The 21,104-nt window shown below is 41.2% G+C and overlaps 1 protein-coding gene across 1 annotated transcript in view; it reads left to right on the forward strand.

Annotated features, from left to right (window-relative positions):
* The first annotated feature begins 5,734 nt into the window (after positions 1–5,734).
* The window catches only part of SSC4D (scavenger receptor cysteine rich family member with 4 domains), a 28,833-nt gene continuing 13,463 nt past the window's right edge, over positions 5,735–21,104 (forward strand). The window contains exons 1-3 of the mRNA XM_058164422.1: positions 5,735–5,856; positions 14,138–14,466; positions 20,089–20,160. Coding sequence (XP_058020405.1) covers positions 5,735–5,856; positions 14,138–14,466; positions 20,089–20,160 — 523 coding nt within the window. The remainder of the gene's footprint in view (positions 5,857–14,137; positions 14,467–20,088; positions 20,161–21,104) is intronic.

Consider the following 21,104-nt stretch of genomic DNA (forward strand, 5'->3'; position numbering starts at 1 on the left):
CCTGCTTTACCAGTTCCAAAAATATATATACGCATAACACAAGGTTACTGCAATGACAGACTGGAACCAAATGATTAATAGATGAGACTTTTTCCTCCATGCTTCTTCAGAATTTGCAAGGAAAGAAAAAGGACAAAGAAAAAGGGGTTGATTTCCTTGGCATACAGATTGCCCTTCAATTTTTAAAGAATATATTTTTATGAGTTGCTTTTTCTCCCTTTCCCTTCAATCTTCATAGATTTTGGGATGTAACCCTGATTTTGTTTCGACAGTGGAAAACAGAATAGCAAACAGGTAGGTGATCTTTACAACTCCTTTTTCTTTCAATATTTGCAACATTTGTGGAAATACCACCTTATATCAGTTAAGAAAAAGTAGCCACTCTGCATGTCCTAAGTTCAAGGTATCTCTATTGCTAGAGTTGGATATTAAAAGGAATAGAACCAATGTGCAATATTTAGCATTGGTATTAATTTTCCATACTTTTGGACTATATTTTATTTTTCTAAAACTATTTTAAAGATAATGATTGCGAATAAACAAGTACTGAAAATACACTAGTGATATTTCATTGTAAGAAAATATTGTTCACTTTTGAAATAATTTGTCACTGGGGATGACACTTAACAGGTCAATCTTAACAAGGTGTATGCCATGATGGAAATTTGTCCTGTACTGCACTTTGCCCAACAAAGCAATTCTCGCTTTCCAATAGTTACCATAGTTGAATATACAGTATATTTTGGTGATGTTTATTGGAATTCTTGTAACCAGGTTCTCAATTCAATTTCCAAGAATTTTAAATGGGTAGGTGTTGAATTTTCATACATTTAAAGCCGTTGAGGGCTTAACCGCCAGCTGACTAACTGTAGAAAAGTAACAAAAATAGTGAGAAATCTGGAAACAAACCTTATGAGGCAAAACTGAAGGGCTGGATCTACCTGTATGAACCTTGAAGGTGAGATCATCTCTAGATGTTTATGTACACTTGTATTTGATTAGTTGTAAGGTAGACTAAATCTATTTGTTTAAATAGCTAATATTCCTTCCTTTCCTGATTTAGCATTTATTTATTTAGCATTTAACCCTCTGACTGCATTTTGAAGTGGAACAGAAAGATTGAATGCTTAATTGTGAATTAGGCTTAAATGCTTAATTACATTACAGCTAGCATTCTTACCATCCGCATTACCTGCAAACAGAAATGATTGGGGTAGAAATTCTGCTAGATGGGTTTTGTAATCTTTATATGTGGGTGTATGCTGTATGTGTATTTGTGTGTACCTATACATGTATGTAAACATATACATATACAGACACATGTTCCTTTCAAATTATCTACTCAAGATTGGATTAGTAATTCACCTAAACCCCATAAAGCTGTTTAGAAGAGTCCCATGATTTAGAGGGTTTTAAAAATTGCAGAAGGGTCAAAACTCAGCCAACGGACCATTCCCCAGAGAATCACACCCTGTCACTTAAACCTAGATTGACTTAATAAGACATAGTTGACTGGGTTTTCACACAACAAACTAAATTATTTATTAGCAGATTACAAAGCACCTTAGCAAAGTTCACACAACACACTGAGGCAAAAACAAAGAAATCACATGATGTGCTATCACCACTTTAGCATCTGCTATGAACCAAAGAGACACAACAAGTTAACATGTAGTCTGAAACCAAGGAATTAAAAATCAGAAGAGTCACGTACATCCAGAAATTCTAGAGCTATGCCATTTACCTGTTAATTATGTAGCCAATTTGTATGAAATAAAATACACATGGATCTGTAATTATTCAGAAGCACAGGGTCCAAAGATAACCTCTATCAAGTGGCATAGCTAAAACTAGTTTTGCTAAGCTGTCTGTAAATAACCAAAAACTGTTATTGCGTGATTCACCAAAATGTGGGTCTACAGATTAAATAACAAATTCATTGCAAAAGATTCAGTCCAACGAAGAAAAGAGAGTTTCTTCACAGAAACATGTTCTTATCTCAAGGGTGTTTTTTCAAAAGGCAAGTGGACTTTGTGTTAAAATAAAAATAAAAAACAATAACAAAGTCGACTTGCCTTTTGGAAAAGCACCTTTGGGACAACTATGACCTGGATGACTGAGAATCTCCATAGATGTGAAACATGTTCTTAGATATTCAGGTCCCCATTGATGTATGAATCAATAGCATTTTTATCACCCAATCTTTCACTTGAAAAAAAGACCTTTGGAGTGGCCTATTAAAGATCAGATGTTAGGCTTACCAGCTAAAGGACATGTCACAGACCAGAAAATATTAAAGGGTGAATAAAGAAAATCTGAGTCTTAAATCTCAGTCACAGAGGACAGAAACTTCAGGCCTTCTAAAGATTTTATTCTTATCTTCCCCGAGGTAGCTATATAGTAATGCAGTTTGAAGCCTTGTTCAGATTTTTAGATTTTTTTATCCTTCATGCTGTAGCATAAAACAGAAAGGCAGAAAGGGGAAAAGAGAAGGCATCAGATGCCTGAAATATAATTCAGGTCTGTATATTTTTGGCAGATGCTGCTTCTGCTTAATTTACCTGAGAATTTGGCTAATTCTGTTGAAGTCCAAACATTCTTAGAGTTGCTAGGGTTGAGAAACACTAAGCTACAAAAATGGTGGTTTCTCAATCTCTGGTTGTTTTAGTTATATTTTAGGAACCTTTAGAGCAGGGGTCTTCAACCTTGGCAACTTTAAGCCTGGCGGACTTCAACTCCCAGAATTCCCCAGCCAGCAAAACTTTGCTGTCTGGGGAATTCTAGGAGTTGGAAGTCCACCAGGCTTAAAATTGCCAAGGTTGGAGACCTCTGCTTTAGAATGACAGCTATCTCTCAAATATGATTTAATTGATTATCACTGGTGTCCCCAAGGGAACAAGCGGAATCAGATCTGTGAAAGCAGTGTTGTGTCATTGTGATGCAAAATTTTGCCCCTTTTGTATGTGCATTTGATGTCACACACAGAGATGCCACAAAGAGGTGGAGCTTCTGTTATCCTGCCACCATGCTGCTGTTGTCATTGTTGTGGTGTTTCAGCTTGCTGCAGAGTCTTGGTCTCCATGATCTGTAGGGTCCTTTTCCAATTCTATAATTTTGTTAGTCTATAAAATATTTGCAACTATTGTAGTAGCATCCAATCTGGGTTGGTCACCGGGATCAGAGGTTTAGTCTTCTGAGCTTTCACACACGTGCTGGAGCCCATCCTCAGGGAACTTCTCCCATACTGGAACATTTAGCAAAATAATATCTGCCAAAACTTGCAGAAAGCCTAGAGTTAATATGTTCTTTAAACATGGCAATCATCAATACACCATTGCAAGAAATGTATGAAAGTAAAATGCAGAATGTACATAGATAGTCCTTGACTTATAACCACAATTGGGATAAGAATGCTAAGCAAGGCGATTGTTAAAATAATCACACCCAATTTTAGACCTTTTCGCCATGCTTAAGCAAATCGCTGAAGTCTGTAAGTGAATTATGCAGTTGTTAAATAAACCTGGCTTCCCTTATTGACTTTGTCCATCAGAAGCCAGCTGGGAAGGTCGCAAACGGCTATCATGTGACCCTGGGACACTGCCATTATCATAAATACATGCTGGTTGCCAAGCACCTGAATGTTGATCATGTAATGCGGCGACAGTCATTAATGTGAGGCCCAGTCGAAAGTCACATTTTTTTAGTGCCATTATAAGTTCCAACAAGAGTAAACTTTTATTAAGTTGTTAGGGCAAGGATTACCTGTACCTTAAAAGAGATGCCTATATACAGTACGTACACATTGAACAATTCCAAAATCGCTCCCTTTGAAAACTGTTAAAATATGCATGCAGTCCATTCCCTTGCAATTGGCAAGGTGGAGATGCATCTTCTCCTGTTGCAATTCTCTGCAAGGGAGGCGGGTGAAGGAAAACCTGAGGCCAAGCCACACACTTTCCTTAAGCCAGGATAGGTTCACGCCGCTGGCTTGAGGCCAACTCATCTGCCATCGCTCAGTCTTTCTCAGTGGCCAGCAGGAGAGGGAAAGGCAGGTAAGGGCCCCGCAGGACAAAAGTCGACATTATTTGCAAAGGAGAGTCCGCCCGCGTGAGGGATGAATAGAGCATTCAAACACACACACACTGATTAGGTAGATTATTTTTCATTCTCAGATGCCATTTGTCTGCCAGTATGCAGAATTCAAGAATGGAGAAAGTGTGTGTGAGAGAGAATGTGTAGGTGGGCCGGGGGGGGGGGAGATTTCTTGCTTTCACACTATCTCAGATAGTACCTGTGAGGCTGGATTAATGGAGGTTAAGAGAGTAAGAGGAGGTGGGCAGCTTTAGGATTAGAGCAGTTTTTTCCCAACCTTAGCCATTTAAAGATGTATGGATTTTGACTCCAGAATTCCTCACCCAGCATGCTGACAAAGGGATTCTGGGAGCTGAACTTCATGCATCTTAAAAGTTTAAAGCTTAAAAGTAGCCAAGATGGAGAAACACTGGGTGAGAGCTACCTTCCCAGCAAAAATCTGTAGAGATTCTACAGCCAATGAAATACCTGTTTAGCCCAATGTTCTCTCCCCGTGTTTTATCAACTGGAAGCTTCCTACATTTTAGTAATTTTAGTGAAAACATAGATATGTGGACTGAATCTTAAGGCAGGGTTTTGAAGTGATGTGTATGGAATTACCCTTGAAAATTGTTGTGAAACAGCAACTATGGCAGTGTGTAAACACCTGTAGAGATTCTCAATTATCCAGGTCATGGTTGTCCCAAAGGTGCTTTTTCAGGAGGCAAGGACTTTCTTGTTTTTTTTCTTTGAAGATGTTTCGCTTATCATCCAAGAGGCTTCTTCAGCTCTGACAGGATAGTGGGGAATAGCACGATTTATATTCCTTTCAAACAGCTGGTCATTTGCATTCTTTTAGAGCAGGTGTGTCAAACTCGTCACGACAGTGTCATGTGATGTATCAGGACTTTTTCTCCCTTCACTCAACAGGGCTTCGGTGTGGCCAGCGTGTGACACATCCGGCCTGCAGGCTGGGGGTTTGACAGCCCTGTTTTAGAGGGTCGTTGAAGCACTTGGAGGTTTATCCTTTATCTAGGGGCACTACTCAGGTGACCCTGAGGACACAGATAAACCTGCAAAAGCTTCAAAGACCCTCTAAAAAGATGGAAATGGCCAGCTGTCTTGAAGGAATATAAATCCTGCCATTCCCCACTATCCTGTCAGAGCTGAAGAAGCTTCTTGGATGAGAAATAGAATGTCTTCAAAGAAAAAAACAAGTCCAGTTGCTTCCTGAAAAAGCATCTTTGGGACAACCTTCCCAGCAGTTTTTTAATGATCCCAGAGACTGCTCCATAAGTTTTTTGAACTGTGGAATTGCAGAGAGAGGTTATTTTTATTGAGTAAAATTGGCGCATTGAGTCCCACATGCAGTGATGTCACATCCCATCACCGCCATACCACCTGCGATTCTCAAAAACTGACAAAAGACCGGGGGAGGGGGGGAATTCCAGGTTGGGGAAGGCTGGGTATAAGGAAATTAATCTGGGCTAATTTGCATTAAAATACAACCTTCATACATTTCTCTACCATGCCAAGTTTCATGTCTTTTACATGATGAGAGAAGGGTGCCCCGGCACTGTTTTTCCCTCTTCCTGGTCTGGCTTGGCAGACGTCCCTTGGGAGAAAATCGAAAATCTTCCACTTAATCCTGCAAGAAGCAGAAATGAACTTTGGACCTTGGCCAGATTACAGGAAGAAAGTTCAAAAGCCAGGACTCTGGGTACCACCTGCCTTACTGACCGTGCCAACACTGGCTCCATTCTTCTTCCTTTTACTAACAGGTGAGTAATCCCCTCCTTGTCCTTCTTCGCTGCTTCTTATTATGCCATCCATAGTTATGAAATTAGACAGCATACAAATGATGATAAATAGACAAATGCAAGCAGTCCTTGATTTATTACCATGATTGGGACCAGAATTTCCAGAACATTGCACCCATTTTTGGTTGCCACTATATAAAAATGATGTTGAGACTCTAGAAGGAATATAGAGAAGAGGAACAAAGATGATTAGGGGAGTGGAGGCTAAAATATATAAAGAACAGTTGCAGGAATTGGATATGTCTAGTTTAATGAAAAGAAGGACTAGGGCTGACGTGATAGCAGTGTTCCAATATCTCAGGGGCTGTCATAAAGGAGAAGGGGTCAACCTATTCTCCAAAGCACCTGAAAACAAGACAAGAAGCAATGGATGGAAACTAATCAAGGAGAGAAGCAACCTAGAACTAAGGAGAAATTTCCTGAAAGTCAGAATAATTAATCAGTGATACACTTGCCTCCAGAGGTTGTGGATACTCCAACACTGGAGGTTTTTAAGAAGAGATTGGGCAACCATTTGTCTGAAATGGTAATCGGGTTTCCTGTCTAAGCAGGGGGTTTGACTAGAAGACCTCCAAGGTCCCTTCCAACTCTGTTATTCTGTTCATTGCTAAGCAAGGTAGTTGTTAAATGAATTGTGCCTGATTTTTGTCATGGTAAGCAAATCAGTACAGTTAGGTGAACACTCCTAGCAATGCAGATGCAAAAGTCCTTCCTTGCCTCCATGTCCTTTAATCCATATCCTTTTTTCTCCTCTGTCCCACATGATAATAATCTTTTTGAAGCAAATGTCTTTTGAGATTCTCAGTCATCCAGTCATGGTTATCCCAAAGGTGCTGTTTTCAAGAGGCAACTGGACCTTCTTGTAACATTCATTGTATTTAAAATAGGTAGTAGTCAGGCAGAGGTCTAGCATGGCACATATGTGGTCTGGGCCAGGGGTGAAAAGCTCCCGGTTCAGACCAGATCACCTGATCCACTAGCGATGGTGGTGGGTGGTTCGGAGAACTGGTAGCAAAAATCCCTGCCCCCCCCCTGCCCAGCTGAGCTGCGCAATCATCCAAAGTTTTTTTTTAAAACTTTTAAAAGCATTTTTTCTTCGGCCAAAAAAATGCTTTTAAAAGTAAAAAAAAAGCCTCTGATGATCGCGCGGCTCAGCTGGGATAGTCAGAACCCTTTAAAATCATTTTTTCTACAACCTCTTCAGCCGAAGAGGTTGTAGAAAAAATGCTTTTAAAAGTAAAAAAAAAAAGTTGGCCACACCCACCCAGTCACATTACCCCCCACCACCAAGCCACGCCCACAGAACCGTTAGTAGCAAATTTTACATTTCATCACTGGTCTGGGCTGAGATTGGTCCTGTCACCTAAGGTGGTATCTTGTAGCAATTGTTTCTTCACTACCATGACAGCTTCAGTTGCTGGAATGCATGTGAAGAGGGAAGTGAAGTCACATAGTCTCATCCGGGTCCAGCTTTTCCAAACCTTGCTGGTGAAATCCTATGAATTGTTGATGTGATGGATCGTGGGTGGTATTGCCAATCAGAGGAGCCAATAAGGTGGTTAGATGTTTTGCAATGTTGTAGGTGACCGAGTTGATGCTGCTGACAATTGGTCTGAGTGGAAGTCCAAGGAAGTCCAGCACCTTTGGGACGATCTTTTTGAAGCCTTAGATTGTCTTCCTTCATTTAAGCCCCCCTTCTAAACAATTTTTGTAAACAACAGCAGTGCCTTTGTTCTACCTGATCATCCAAAAGAAATCAAATTCAAATTGTTGGTTGCCCTCTCGTCCCTTTGCTTTTCTTGTTGCGTTCAAGATTAGAAAACAGATTTCCATTTCCACTTTTATATGAAATTCCCAAATGCAACGTCTAAATTTAGAACTGGGGCAAGTTAGCTACCATGCAAAATGTGTATGCAAATCTCAAGCATCTAATCTGTGTTTCATGATCTTGAATAGGCACAGAATCGTAAAAACTGATTCTCTCCCGCAGAGAAAGTAGAACTGAAATGTTTTGGGCTTGAAGGTGGAACTGGGCATGAGGATTTAGAAAGAGGATGAATGTCAGATGATGTGCAGGAGCCTTTTCTTCCTACTGCTTTGTAGCTATGATAGACTTTGGTTCCCCAAATTCCAGTCAAAGGGGAATCAAATGCAACTGTATGCCAGTATCTGGTTCTTCTCCGTGTAGATGTTATTGCTTCCCACCCACCAAAAAGCTGTTTGGAAGATTGGGGGAGAGCAGTCTTTCCTGGTTAAAATAAAGGAGAAAATGCTGCTCTCATCCTATGTAATTGGCTGCCGCCAGTTACCTCCCATCGACCAGTGCGCTCTCACAGGGAGTGCCTCCTTAGGGTGCCGTCGGCCAACCAATGTTGGCTGGCGGCCCCCAGGGAAAGAGCGTTCTCTGTAGGGGCTCCGGCCCTGTGGAATGATCTACCTGTGGGACTACGTCTTCTCCCTGATCTTCGGACCTTTAAGCGCGAGCTCAAAACCTTCTTCTTTCACCAAGCAGGGCTGGCCTAATGATAAATTTTTAATTTGAGGGCTTTTAGTGGGGTTTTTAAGGGTTTTAATTTATTTAGTAACTTTTATTCAGTAATTTTAATATTCAGCATATTGAATTAGATTTTTAATTGAATATTGTATTTTAAAATTTTTTGATATCTATGTTTTATTTGCTGTACACCGCCCTGAGTCTTCGGAGAAGGGCAGTATAAAAATATGATAAATAAATAAATAAATAAATAAATAAATACCAAGTTTTCCCCAAAATAAGACCTTGTCTTATATTTTTTGAACCCCGAAATAAGCGCTGGGCCTTATTTTTGGGGAGGTCTTATTATTTTGGGGCACGTCTTACCTGATTTCCATCTCTGTCTCCCTAACCCTAAGCAGAGGAACTGGCGGGGACCAGCTGCGCATGCGTTTACATCTTTTCAGGGAGCGCTTATTTTCGGGGAGGACTTATTTTTGAGGGAGGGCTTATTATCCAGGGAGGTCTTATTTTCAGGGAAACACGGTAATAGCAAGAAGTTTTAGAAACTGAGAAAGTAAGTGTGTATGCGGCCTTGAATTAGACCGCATCTGCTGTTCTCCAACCATATTCAGTGGCGTGCAGTTTTTCTTGGGCTTAGCACAACCAAAAGACTGTGAGTTCTAGTCTTGCCTCAGTCATGAAAGCTGATTGGGTGACTTTGGTCCAGTGATTCTGTCTGAGCCCAACTCAGCTCACAGAGGTGTTGTTGTGGGCAAAAGAATATCATCGTGTTTGTTGTCTTGAGATACTTAAAAAAGCAATAAAAGGCAGGATTAAAAAAATTAATAAAATAAATGCATTGTTGGAAAATATTTTGCTCAGTCTTGGCATGAGGCCAGAGGCGATCAATATTTGCCTAAATCCCCTTTTTGCAGCCCACAGAGCCTCCTCTAACCATCATTGCAATCAATGACAGCATAATTTCCTACCACACTGAGATCAGAAACATGAAAAAGATAGTATAAGCCCCAAAGTAAAAATATCACAGTTAGAAATGGAAAAAAATACCCTAGTATATCTTTGAAAAACATAGCCTCACACATTTTCTGGCTTTTATGCCTCCCCCCCACTGCCAGAGGTGGTATTCAGAAGGTTCTAACCAATTCTGGAGAACCGGTAGCAGAAATTTTGAGTAGTTCGGAGAACCGGTAGTAAAAAGTCTGACTGGCCCCGCCCCCCCCATCTAGTCTCTGCCTCCCAAGTCCCAGCTGATCAGGAAGAATGGGGATTTTGCAGTAACCTTCCCCTGGATTGGGGAGGGAATAGGGATTTTGCAGTATCCTTCCCCTGCTACGCCCACCAAGCCATGCCCACAGAACCGATAGTAAAAAATGTTTTAATACCACCACTGCCCCTCCCCCAACAATAAGCCCAGTGCTTGACCTTGGAGGCCTTCTAGTTCAACTGCTCAAGCAGGAAACCCTACTTCTAGACCTTCTAGGCCTTCTAGACCTGATGACAACAATTGCATCTTAGAAATGTGGGGGGGGGGGAAGAGTCTATGGGGGTCAAAAAGTCAAGATGGGCTTCACAACCACCTCATCGAAACTCTGCTCATTTATTGAATCTGCAGATAAAAGGAAGGGGTTTCAATTTTATGATGGCAACCACCATCCTGACTTTTCTAGGAATAACAGAATAACAGAGTTGGAGGGGACCTTGGATGGATTCTAGCTCAACCCCATGCTCACCAGGAAACCCTATACCATTTCAGGCAAACGGTTGTCCAATCTCTTCTTAAAAACTTCCATTGCTGGAGCATTCACAACTTCTGAAGGCAAGCTATTCCAATGATTAATTGTTCTAACTTCCAGGAATTTCCTCCTTAGTTCTAGGTTGGATCTTTCCTTAATTAGTTTCCATCCTTTGCTTAATTAATCTCCAAAACTGAACACTATAACAAGAGAATAATTATGGAAACCATCAAAATAGAGAAACACCCCCACAACATGAACAAACGGGATGACACCTCCCACCTACCAGACATCTGGAAACTAGCCTTAGTCAACAAACGAGTCCCAGCCACGAAAATTGACACCGGACCCAGGATAACACACAACGCCACCACCAATCATCCTCACCAGATTCAAACCCAAACCCATCCCAGAACGGTGGGGAGGGAGAAAAGAGGAGAGAGTAGGAGGTAGGAAAGAGGAGAAGAGGAAGGAAGAGGGGTAGAAGAGGGAGAAGGAGTGTAGGGTGGAGGGAGGAGAGGATGTAGATAAGAGAAGGAGAGGAAGGTCTGGAAAGTAGAAGAAGGTAGAAGAGGGAAGAGTGTTAAAAAGGGTGGTGGTGACTGGGCAGGCCCGACTAATTGTATATAACTGTACATTGAATGAGTTGTTTGACATGATTGTAAAAATAAAACTTTTTTATGGAAAAAAAAAAGACACTTCCAATTTTACGCGGGAGAAAACCCGAATAACCAAAGACCTACACACACACACACACACACACACACACACACACATACATAGATGTGTGGATTTCAGCACCCAGAAGTCCAACCCAATCTTGTTGCTTACCCTTGTGTTGGGATTAACAGGTCCCTGAATTCCCTGTCATCCTACAGGATGGGGATTCTGGAATGTGATTCATTAGAATCCTTGAGTTGGAAGGGAACTCCGAGCTTGTAAGACTGTTTGGTGGAGGATTTGCTGAAGAATTTTAGACAAATGGTTATACAGCCTGTTGCAAGTCTCAGCACACCTGAAAGTTAGCAGATAGAGAAGGATGTCCAGGTTCAATGCCCTGAAATTGGGATATAATTGAATTTGCATGAACTTATATTATTATTATTATTTTGTTGTTGCAGCTGGCAGCACTGGGGCTGCACCGATGACCATTCCAGGTGAGACTTTGTTATATGGAGATGCATATAGAATTTTAAAGTCTCTTCCATATCTGGCCTCTGTGCTGATTGAGCATCAATACCCATCCCCTTCCAGCTCTGTTTCCTACAATGTCATTCTTTCAATAGATGATTTTTCTTCCTGCTTTTCTGAAGGGCAACTAAAACAGAAAACTTTCTATTTTAATATTTGCAACTTTGGACTCCCTAGTTTTGCTGGGTGTGTGTTTGTGAATGTGCCATTTGCTATTTCTTAGAACTGTAAGAAATGCTATTTCCCCTCTACCTCTTCACAGGCAACTTTTATCAGTAAATTCCATGTTAAGTCCTTCTGCCAATCTACCAATGTAATGGCTAAAATTCAGCACAACCTGAAGTTGCATAATCAATCAATTACATTTTGTCAAATTTCTAACCTGGCAATTGTACTGTACAGGTTTCGTTGGAAGCTCAGGAAGTTTGATCAAATGAATAAAAGCTAGTTTATCTATACTGATGCCAATTAGGAAATAGTTACAGTAATTCAAAGTGAAATATATTTCACCAAAGTAAATGCTTGACTTGTACGGTTAAAGCTCAGCCTGATAACCAGGTGTTAAAATAGCCTTCTTCGTTATCTTGAAACTGGCCTTAGAATAGAAAGTTCTTCTAATGGAAAACAATTTGCGGTAACATTCAACTTGATTACTTCAGTGAGAATTGACCCTTAGCAAGAAAGTGATGGTTCATTGCATCTGTGAGCCCAACTGATTCATAATGGGCATAAAGTTAGCAGCTGTCCCTAGGCATCTTAGCGGTGCCAGTAGTAACAGCTGTAACAGTTGTGATGGCACAGTGTGGTTAGAATGCAGTATTCCTGCTTAACTCTGCCCACAGCCGGGAGTTCAGTTCTGACCAGCTCAAGGTTGACTCAGCCTTCCATCCTCCGAAGGTCAATAAAATGAGGACCCAGATTGTTGAGGGCAATGTGCTGACTCTGTAAACTACTTAGAAAGAGCTGTAAATCACTATGAAGCTGTATATAAGTCTTAGTGCTATTGCTAACAGGTGGACATAAAAACAGGAACCAATGATGCTCAATTGCATATCCCAAAAATTCCCTTTCAAGAATGTGTACTTTAAGCTGTGGTTGGGCACCAGAACATGCTGGGTATTTTCCTCCCAATTGATGGTTGCCATGCCTTGAGGTTGGGCAATTGTAGAGGCCCAGACCCAAGGCCAGCTGAGAGAATGCTTCGAGAGACAGGTTGAATGTAGAAAATCATCAAGTTGAAACTAGACATTATATGTGAGACTAAGAAATCAGAGTTGCAAGATGAGAGCCAGAAAGCATGCCTGAGAATTATAACACAGCAGGTTGTAATTGATAACAGATGTTGTGCAGTCTGGACAGTTAGACCAAGCCAGAGAAACCATCATTTATTGAAATACTCCATCTGTAGTCCCAAAGGTGCTTTTTTCCAAAGGCAACTGAACTTTTTGGGTGTTTTTCCCTTCAAGACGTTTTGCTTCTCATCCAAAAAGCTTTTCCAGTTTTGACTGAATGGTGGAGAATGGAAGGATTCCATTCTCCACCATTCAGCCAGAATTGAAGAAGCTTCTTGGATTGAGTAGCAAAATGTCTTCAAGAAAAAAAAAACCACACAAAAATCCATTGGCTTTTGAAAAGAGCACCTTTGGGGCAACCATGACCTGGATGATTGAGAATCTCCATAGACGCTCTGTCTGTGGAAGTCTGATAGTTCGCCTGAAGAAATATGATCCACAAAGTTTGGGGCTCTAAACCTAGCAGCCACCATAATTCTTTCCCTTGGTGGGTTCAGTCCAAGAAGAATTTGAACTTTTAATGGGCTGTATCTATATTCTAGATCAGAGGTCTCCAACCTTGGCAACTTTAAGACTTGTGGACTCCAATTCCCAAAATTCCTCAGCCAGCTTTGCTTTGCTGGCTGAAGAATTCTGGGAGTTGAAGTCCACAAGTCTTAAAGTTGCCAAGGTTGGAGACCCCTGTTCTAGATAACTTTTCATTTTAGCAGATCTACTTTCTCTTAGCCCAATAATGCCTCAGGGTGCAATATAACCCTTAATGTTCTTGAATGACCACCCCGAAAGATTTGAATGGATGCTTCAAAAACTACAAGCTGCTCCTGGTAGAACTATTAGTTGAATGGACTCAGAAGGGAGAAATCTTCAGCATGCAGAGAATAATTATATCAACTGCATTTCATAAACAGGATATGCAAAATATCCTGTCACAGAATATTCCAACCCTGACATTTGTTTTTGTGTCCAGCTACTTTCAGAAGACTCAGAGTGGCCCATTTTGAGATTGGAAAGTTCCAGGGTAGAATTTTGTTCCTGTGCTTTAATTATTATTGTTGTTTATCTAAATTAAGTACAATTTTTGTCGTGGCCCTGCTTTAACTTTTTGGTGCCAATCCAGTGCACCGTTTGGATTTTGAACTCCAATCAGAGGTGGGTTTCAGCAGGTTCTGACCAGTTTTGGAGAACCGGTAGTGGAAGTTTTGAGTAGTTCAGAGAACCGGTAGTAAAAATTCTGACTGGCCCCGCCCCCATCTATTCTCTGCCTCCCAAGTCCTAGCTGATTGGGAGGAAATGGGGATTTTGCAGTAACCTTCCCCTGCCACGCTCACCAAGCCATGCCATGCCCACCAAGCCATGCCATGCCACGCCCACCAAACCACACCCACAGAACCGGTAGTAAAAAAACCCACCACTGATTCCACTATGTAAAATTATCTCTGGATGATTTGCCTGACCCTACCTTAGTTGCTCACAAGCCATGATGCAACTGTTCCTCCCCGGCTAAAGTCCTTCTTCTTGAGTTCTTCATGACAGTAGCTCTGCCCTCTTCCTTCCAGAGGTACGGCTGGTCAATGGACGCACCCGGTGCCAGGGACGGGTGGAGATCTTCTACAACAATACCTGGGGCACAGTGTGTGATGACGACTGGGACATTGTGGATGCCAACGTGGTGTGCCGCCAACTCGGTTGTAGCCATGCCATCGGCATGCCACCTGCCCTTTCTTTTGGCAGAGGGCAAGGACCCATTTTTCTAGACAATGTGGACTGCAAAGGAAGAGAGGCAGCCCTCAGTGAGTGCAGCAGCCATGGATGGGGCATCCACAACTGCTACCACTATGAAGATGTGGCCGTCATGTGTAATGGTACAAAGGTTTGGGCCTGATGGATTGCAGTGGTGGTGGGGAAGGGATTGGTGTCAAAGCGGACCCTCCAACCCGATTCATTTGTTTATTGATTCAACATTTGTGGTAGGTTTCAAGTGTCTTTCCTTCAGGAGATTGTGGTGCTGAATGCAGGTAGTCCTTGACTTGCAACAGTTCATTTATTAAATTTATTAAAAGTTACTACGGCACTGGAAAAAACTGACTTATGGCTTTTTTTTCACCCTTAGGACCATTGCAGCCCCCCCCCGTGGTCATGTGATCAAAATTCAGATGCTTAGCAACTGGTTCATATTTACAACTGTTGCAGGGGTTACATGATCGCGACCTTCCTACAAGCAAAGTCAGTGGGGAAGCCAGGTTCACTTAACAACTGTTTTACTACTAATGTAACAATTGCAGTGATTCACTTAACAACTGTGGCATGAAAGATCATAAAATGGGGCAAAATTCACTTAACAGCTGTCTTGGTTGGCAAAAGAAATGTTGGGCTCCGTTGTGGTCGTAAGTCGAGGACTATCTGTATAGAGTCTTTCCCCCCCACACACACACCTTCTTTTAAAAAAATCCCACAGAATAATCCTTAGACCAAAGTTATCCAGGCAAACTCTATAGCTGAATGAGATTTGAATCTTCTTTTGTGTGTGTGTGTGTGTCTTCTGCAAAAAGAGTTGCAACATGTGTAGTTGGAGGTCACATGCAGCCCATCAACTTTCGTTTGGTGGTCCTAAAGCCCCTCCCCATTGGATGTAATCTATTAGAAATAGATCAATAATTTTTAAAAAATATAAATCCAGAAATTACAGATTATTGAAGTCGTATTTGAAAGTCAGAACAGGTATAGCAGGGGTGAAATGCTCCCGGTTCAGACCGGATCGCCTGATCCGGTAGCGATGGGGCGGGTATTTTGGAGAACCGGTAGCAAAAATCCCTGCCCTCCCCCCCATGCCCAGCTGAGCTGCGCAATCATCAGTTTTTTAAAAAAAACTTTTAAAAGCATTTTTTCTTTGGCTGAAAAAAATGCTTTTAAAAGTAAAAAAAAAAAGTTGGCCACGCCCACCCAGTCACATTACACCCACCACCACCAAGCCACGCCCACAGAACTGGTAGTAACAAATTTTACATTTTACCACTGAGGTATAGGTTTTAATATATCTCTTGAAAGGGAATACAGCTGATCCTTGACCTACGACATTGGAACCAAAATTTCTGTAAGTGAGCAAGGTGGTTATTAAGTGAGTCACCCTGACTTTACAACCTTTGTTGCCACGGTGGTTAAGTGAATGGTTAGGGGTCTTTGAGTGGCGCAGACTGCTAAGACAGTCTATTATTAACAGCAGCTGCTTGCAATTACTGCAGGTTCAAGCCCCACCAGGCCCATTCTTTATAAGGTAGGTAAAATGAGGACCCAGATTGTTGGGGGCAATAAGTTGACTTTGTATATAATATACAAATGGATGAAGACTATTGCTTGACATAGTGTGAGCCGCCCTGAGTCTTCGGAGAAGGGCGGGATATAAATGCAAATAAAAAAAAGTATCACACAGTTAAGCAAATCCAGCTTCTTCCATTGACTTTGTTTAGCGGAAGCAGGCTGGGAAGGTTGCAAATGGCAATCACATGTCCCCAGGACACTGCAACCTTTGAAATACATGCCAATTGCCAAGCACCCAAATTTTGATCACGTGACTGGGAAGGCTGCAACAGTTGTACATTCAAGAACTGAATAATGAGAAATTTTCTGACAGTGAGAGCAATCAACCAATGGAACAGAAGTTGCCTTCAGAAGTTGTGGGAGCTTCATCACTGGAGGCTTTCAAGAAGAGACTGGATTGCCATCTGTCAGAAACGGTGTAGGGTCTCCTGCTTGGGCAGGGGTTTGGACTAGACCAGGGGTCTTCAACCTTGGTAACTTTAAGATTTGTGGACTTCAACTCCCAGAAGTCTTAAAGTTGCCAAGGTTGGAGACCCCTGGACTAGATGACCTACAAGGTCCCTTCCAATTCTGTTAATCTGTTAGTCATAAGTCACTTTTTTCAATGCCATAGTTACTTCAAAGAGTCGCTAAACAATGGTTATAAATTGAGGACAGCCTGTGCCCCAGTCACTACCAGAAACATCATACAATGCACTATGCCAGGGGTCTGCAAACTTGGCTCTTTTAAGACTTGTGGACTTCAACTCCCAGAGTTCCTCAGCCAGTTTGCAGACCCCCTGTGCTAAGGAGTTAACTCCATCAATCCATTTCCGGTCAACTATATTTTGCTCATTAAAATATTAAATGAAAAGCAATCGGTGGGTTACTTCAATTATTTCTAAGCTTTGCTGACTGAGGAACTCTGGGAGTTGAAGTCCACCAGTCTTAAAAGAACCAGACCCCTGCACTATGCCATAATGTGGGTTTCATTTTGGCTTAGTGTATTAGATGAATCTGGTCTTTCTCTTTAAACCAGATCTTCAACGGATAATCCTCTGTTCATTTCAAGGCTGGAAGCGGCAGAGAGTTCAGAGCATCTGCTATCAGCGTTGGGCTCTTTTGCCAGTGAAGTGTTGGTGATTTCACCAATTTTGCAGTTTCAGTCAAGAAACGTTTGACCCTCCACCAGTTCCAAATGCTGTATTTTCCTAAGCATCTCTTAAAAGAGAACGCTCGAACTAGGACTTCCATTCTCATTAAGGAATCAGGAAGAGTTTGGTAGCATATTTTCCAAGTATAAAATGTCATTCAGAGCTATATATGGTGCAGCTCAGGAAAGTTTATGCCTTTTAATAAAATGTGTTAGTCAGAAAAAGATGCTATCCGTCTCCTTTTTTTTCCTCCCCTCTTCTGCTACAATGTTCTCATTAAAGAAAGTGCAGCTGGTTCAGTCTGGGCTTTCATCAATTAATAGATAAAAAGGATGAAGCCTTCATTAAAAGAGTGGCTGAGTAATAGTAGCTTTAGAAGCAAAGGAGAATTCTACGTTCAGAGCATTTTAAACAGCTGCTTGCAATTACTGCAGGTTCAAGCCCCACCAGGCCCAAGGTTGACTCAGCCTTCCATCCTTTATAAGGTAGGTAAAATGAGGACCCAGATTGTTGGGGGCAATAATTTGACTTTGTATATAATATACAAATGGATGAAGACTATTGCTTGACATAGTGTAAGCCACCCTGAGTCTTCGGAGAAGGGCGGGATATAAATGCAAATAAAAAAAAGTATCACACAGTTAAGCAAATCCAGCTTCTTCCATTGACTTTGTTTAGCGGAAGCAGGCTGGGAAGGTTGCAAATGGCAATCACATGTCCCCAGGACACTGCAACCTTTGAAATACATGCCAATTGCCAAGCACCCAAATTTTGATCACGTGACTGGGAAGGCTGCAACAGTTGTACATTCAAGAACTGAATAATGAGAAATTTTCTGACAGTGAGAGCAATCAACCAATGGAACAGAAGTTGCCTTCAGAAGTTGTGGGAGCTTCATCACTGGAGGCTTTCAAGAAGAGACTGGATTGCCATCTGTCAGAAACGGTGTAGGGTCTCCTGCTTGGGCAGGGGTTTAGACTAGACCAGGGGTCTTCAACCTTGGTAACTTTAAGATTTGTGGACTTCAACTCCCAGAAGTCTTAAAGTTGCCAAGGTTGGAGACCCCTGGACTAGATGACCTACAAGGTCCCTTCCAATTCTGTTAATCTGTTAGTCATAAGTCACTTTTTTCAATGCCATAGTTACTTCAAAGAGTCGCTAAACAATGGTTGTAAATTGAGGACAGCCTGTGCCCCAGTCACTACCAGAAACATCATACAATGCACTATGCCAGGGGTCTGCAAACTTGGCTCTTTTAAGACTTGTGGACTTCAACTCCCAGAGTTCCTCAGCCAGTTTGCAGACCCCCTGTGCTAAGGAGTTAACTCCATCAATCCATTTCCGGTCAACTATATTTTGCTCATTAAAATATTAAATGAAAAGCAATCGGTGGGTTACTTCAATTATTTCTAAGCTTTGCTGACTGAGGAACTCTGGGAGTTGAAGTCCACAAGTCTTAAAAGAACCAGACCCCTGCACTATGCCATAATGTGGGTTTCATTTTGGCTTAGTGCATTAGATGAATCTGGTCTTTCTCTTTAAACCAGATCTTCAACGGATAATCCTCTGTTCATTTCAAGGCTGGAAGTGGCAGAGAGTTCAGAGCATCTGCTATCAGCGTTGGGCTCTTTTGCCACTGAAGTGTTGGTGATTTCACCAATTTTGCAGTTTCAGTCAAGAAACGTTTGACCCTCTACCAGTTCCAAATGCTGTATTTTCCTAAGCATCTCTTAAAAGAGAACGCTCGAACTAGGACTTCCATTCTCATTAAGGAATCAGGAAGAGTTTGGTAGCATATTTTCCAAGTATAAAATATCATTCAGAGCTATATGGTGCAGCTCAGGAAAGTTTATGCCTTTTAATAAAATGTGTTAGTCAGAAAAAGATGCTATCCGTCTCCTTTTTTTTCCCTCCCCTCTTCTGCTACAATGTTCTCATTAAAGAAAGTGCAGCTGGTTCAGTCTGGGCTTTCATCAATTGATAGATAAAAAGGATGAAGCCTTCATTAAAAGAGCGGCTGAGTAATAGTAGCTTTAGAAGCAAAGGAGAATTCTACGTTCAGAGCATTTTTAAACAGCTGCTTTGAGTAGATCAGGAACAGTTGTAGTGCAAAAGGAGATCAGAACGAACTAAAATGAGCAGGACAGCTGGCACAGGATGGGGCAGGCAACTTTTGAGGGCACGGGGCCCAATGTGTTGGGCTGACTGCATATAGAGACTGACGTTGTGAGTATAACTTTTGTCAGAAAATATTCTTGAGGCTGGTGCATGTGTGAATGAAACGTAACGGTAAGGTTGGTTTTGATGCTAAGGAGCGCCAGTTTGGTGTAGTGGTTGAAGGCATCAGTCTAGAGCAGGGGTGTCAAACTCGCTTTCATTGTGGCACCTTGAGATGTATTTCTAGGCATATGTGATATGTCACATTATCTACCCCTGAAATACCAGATATGTCAGTTAAAAGCCTAGATGTCACCAGAATAAATAATAATAGTAACATGGCCTATGGATTGAATACTATTTCTAAGGGGAGCATAGAGCTGAGCTTCTTCTTTTTTTAGTTTTTTTTTTTTTTACATCAATCTTCTCCAATTGGTGTCTTTCAGATGGAGTAAAACTTGAGGTTCTTGAAATATATTTGAAGGGCACAAGTTTGGGAAGGTTGAGTAAATCCATCACGTCAAGTTGACTTTGTAAAAAATATACAAATAGAATGAGACTATTGCCTTATACATTGTAAGCCGCCCTGAGTCTTCGGAGAAGGGCGGGGTATAAATGTAAACAAAAAAAAAACAAAAACCAACTGTAATTTAAAATAGAAGTTGTAGGATCGTTATGGTGCTCTCTGTGTTTGGTGGTTTTCTTGCAGACATTTCATTACCAAGCCAGGTATCACCATCAGTGCTAGCAAATAGAATAGAAGTTATAGGGCTTTGCATGTACAGAAGAGATGGGGGCGTGGCAACACAGCCATGGTGTTGGTATAATTATTCTATAGTTTTCTTGATCTTCATGCATCTGTTTTTTCTGTCTTTGTAGAACTGCTCCCCACACAATCGGCAAAAGATCCTGCCAGCAAAACAACCACAGCTCCATTAAAAGATAAGAAAAGTAAGCGCTTTCTAGATTTACTTAAGAAATCATCTTTAACTGGCTTGCTTATTTATTTTTGCAAGTGTATGTCTGGAAAAGGAAGGAAAGGATATTTGTCTCTGGGGCCTTATAATCTAACAAGTAGCATATGGTGGACAGCATAATAATAATAATAATAATAATAATAATAATAATAATAATAATAATAATAATAATAATAATAATAATAATAATAATAATAATAATAATATTTTAATTTATAGACCGCCCTTCTCCCGAGGGACTCAGGGCGGTGAACAGCCAGTTAAAATACAGGAAAACAGACAATATTAAAAAACAACCCTTAAAAAACTCATTCAATTGGCCAAAACTAAAACACAATTACACCCTATAAATTATTAAAAATTTAAAACCCCAATTAATCAAATTAAAAAATTTTTAAAAAATCAAGCCAGTCCAGCGAGACGGAACAAATAGGTTTTAAGTTCGCGGCAAAAGGTCCTAAGGTCAGACAATTGTCGGAGTCCAGGGGGAAGCTCATTCCACAGGGTAGGAGCCCCCACAGAGAAGGCCCTCCCTCTGGGGGCCGCCAGCCGACATCCGAAAAGGAGAAAAATACCGGTAGAAGCTAGGGAAAAGTACTCATTTATTTCAGATGTATTTACTTAGGCTTGGATAGAGTGGTATCTGATAGCTGTAATAACTTTTTACTACAGGCACTCAATAGCCATTGCAATTTTCTGCCTTGTTCGTGGAATTTTATACCACAGGATGAGAGAGTTCAGATGATCAATTCACTGCTACTGGCCTTTTTTTTTTGGTTTGGTTTCTTTTTCTTATTAGAAAAAGTCAACCATGGCAGTGGAGAAAATTGAAACATTGCATAATAGTTTCGCCTCAATAATAGGTTTTTTCCCCCCCTCAGGTCTTCTTGGTTTGTTTGTTTTTTAGTAGGCATCTCT

The sequence above is a fragment of the Ahaetulla prasina genome, chromosome 1 (assembly GCF_028640845.1).
Source record: "Ahaetulla prasina isolate Xishuangbanna chromosome 1, ASM2864084v1, whole genome shotgun sequence".
Lineage (NCBI taxonomy): Eukaryota > Metazoa > Chordata > Lepidosauria > Squamata > Colubridae > Ahaetulla > Ahaetulla prasina.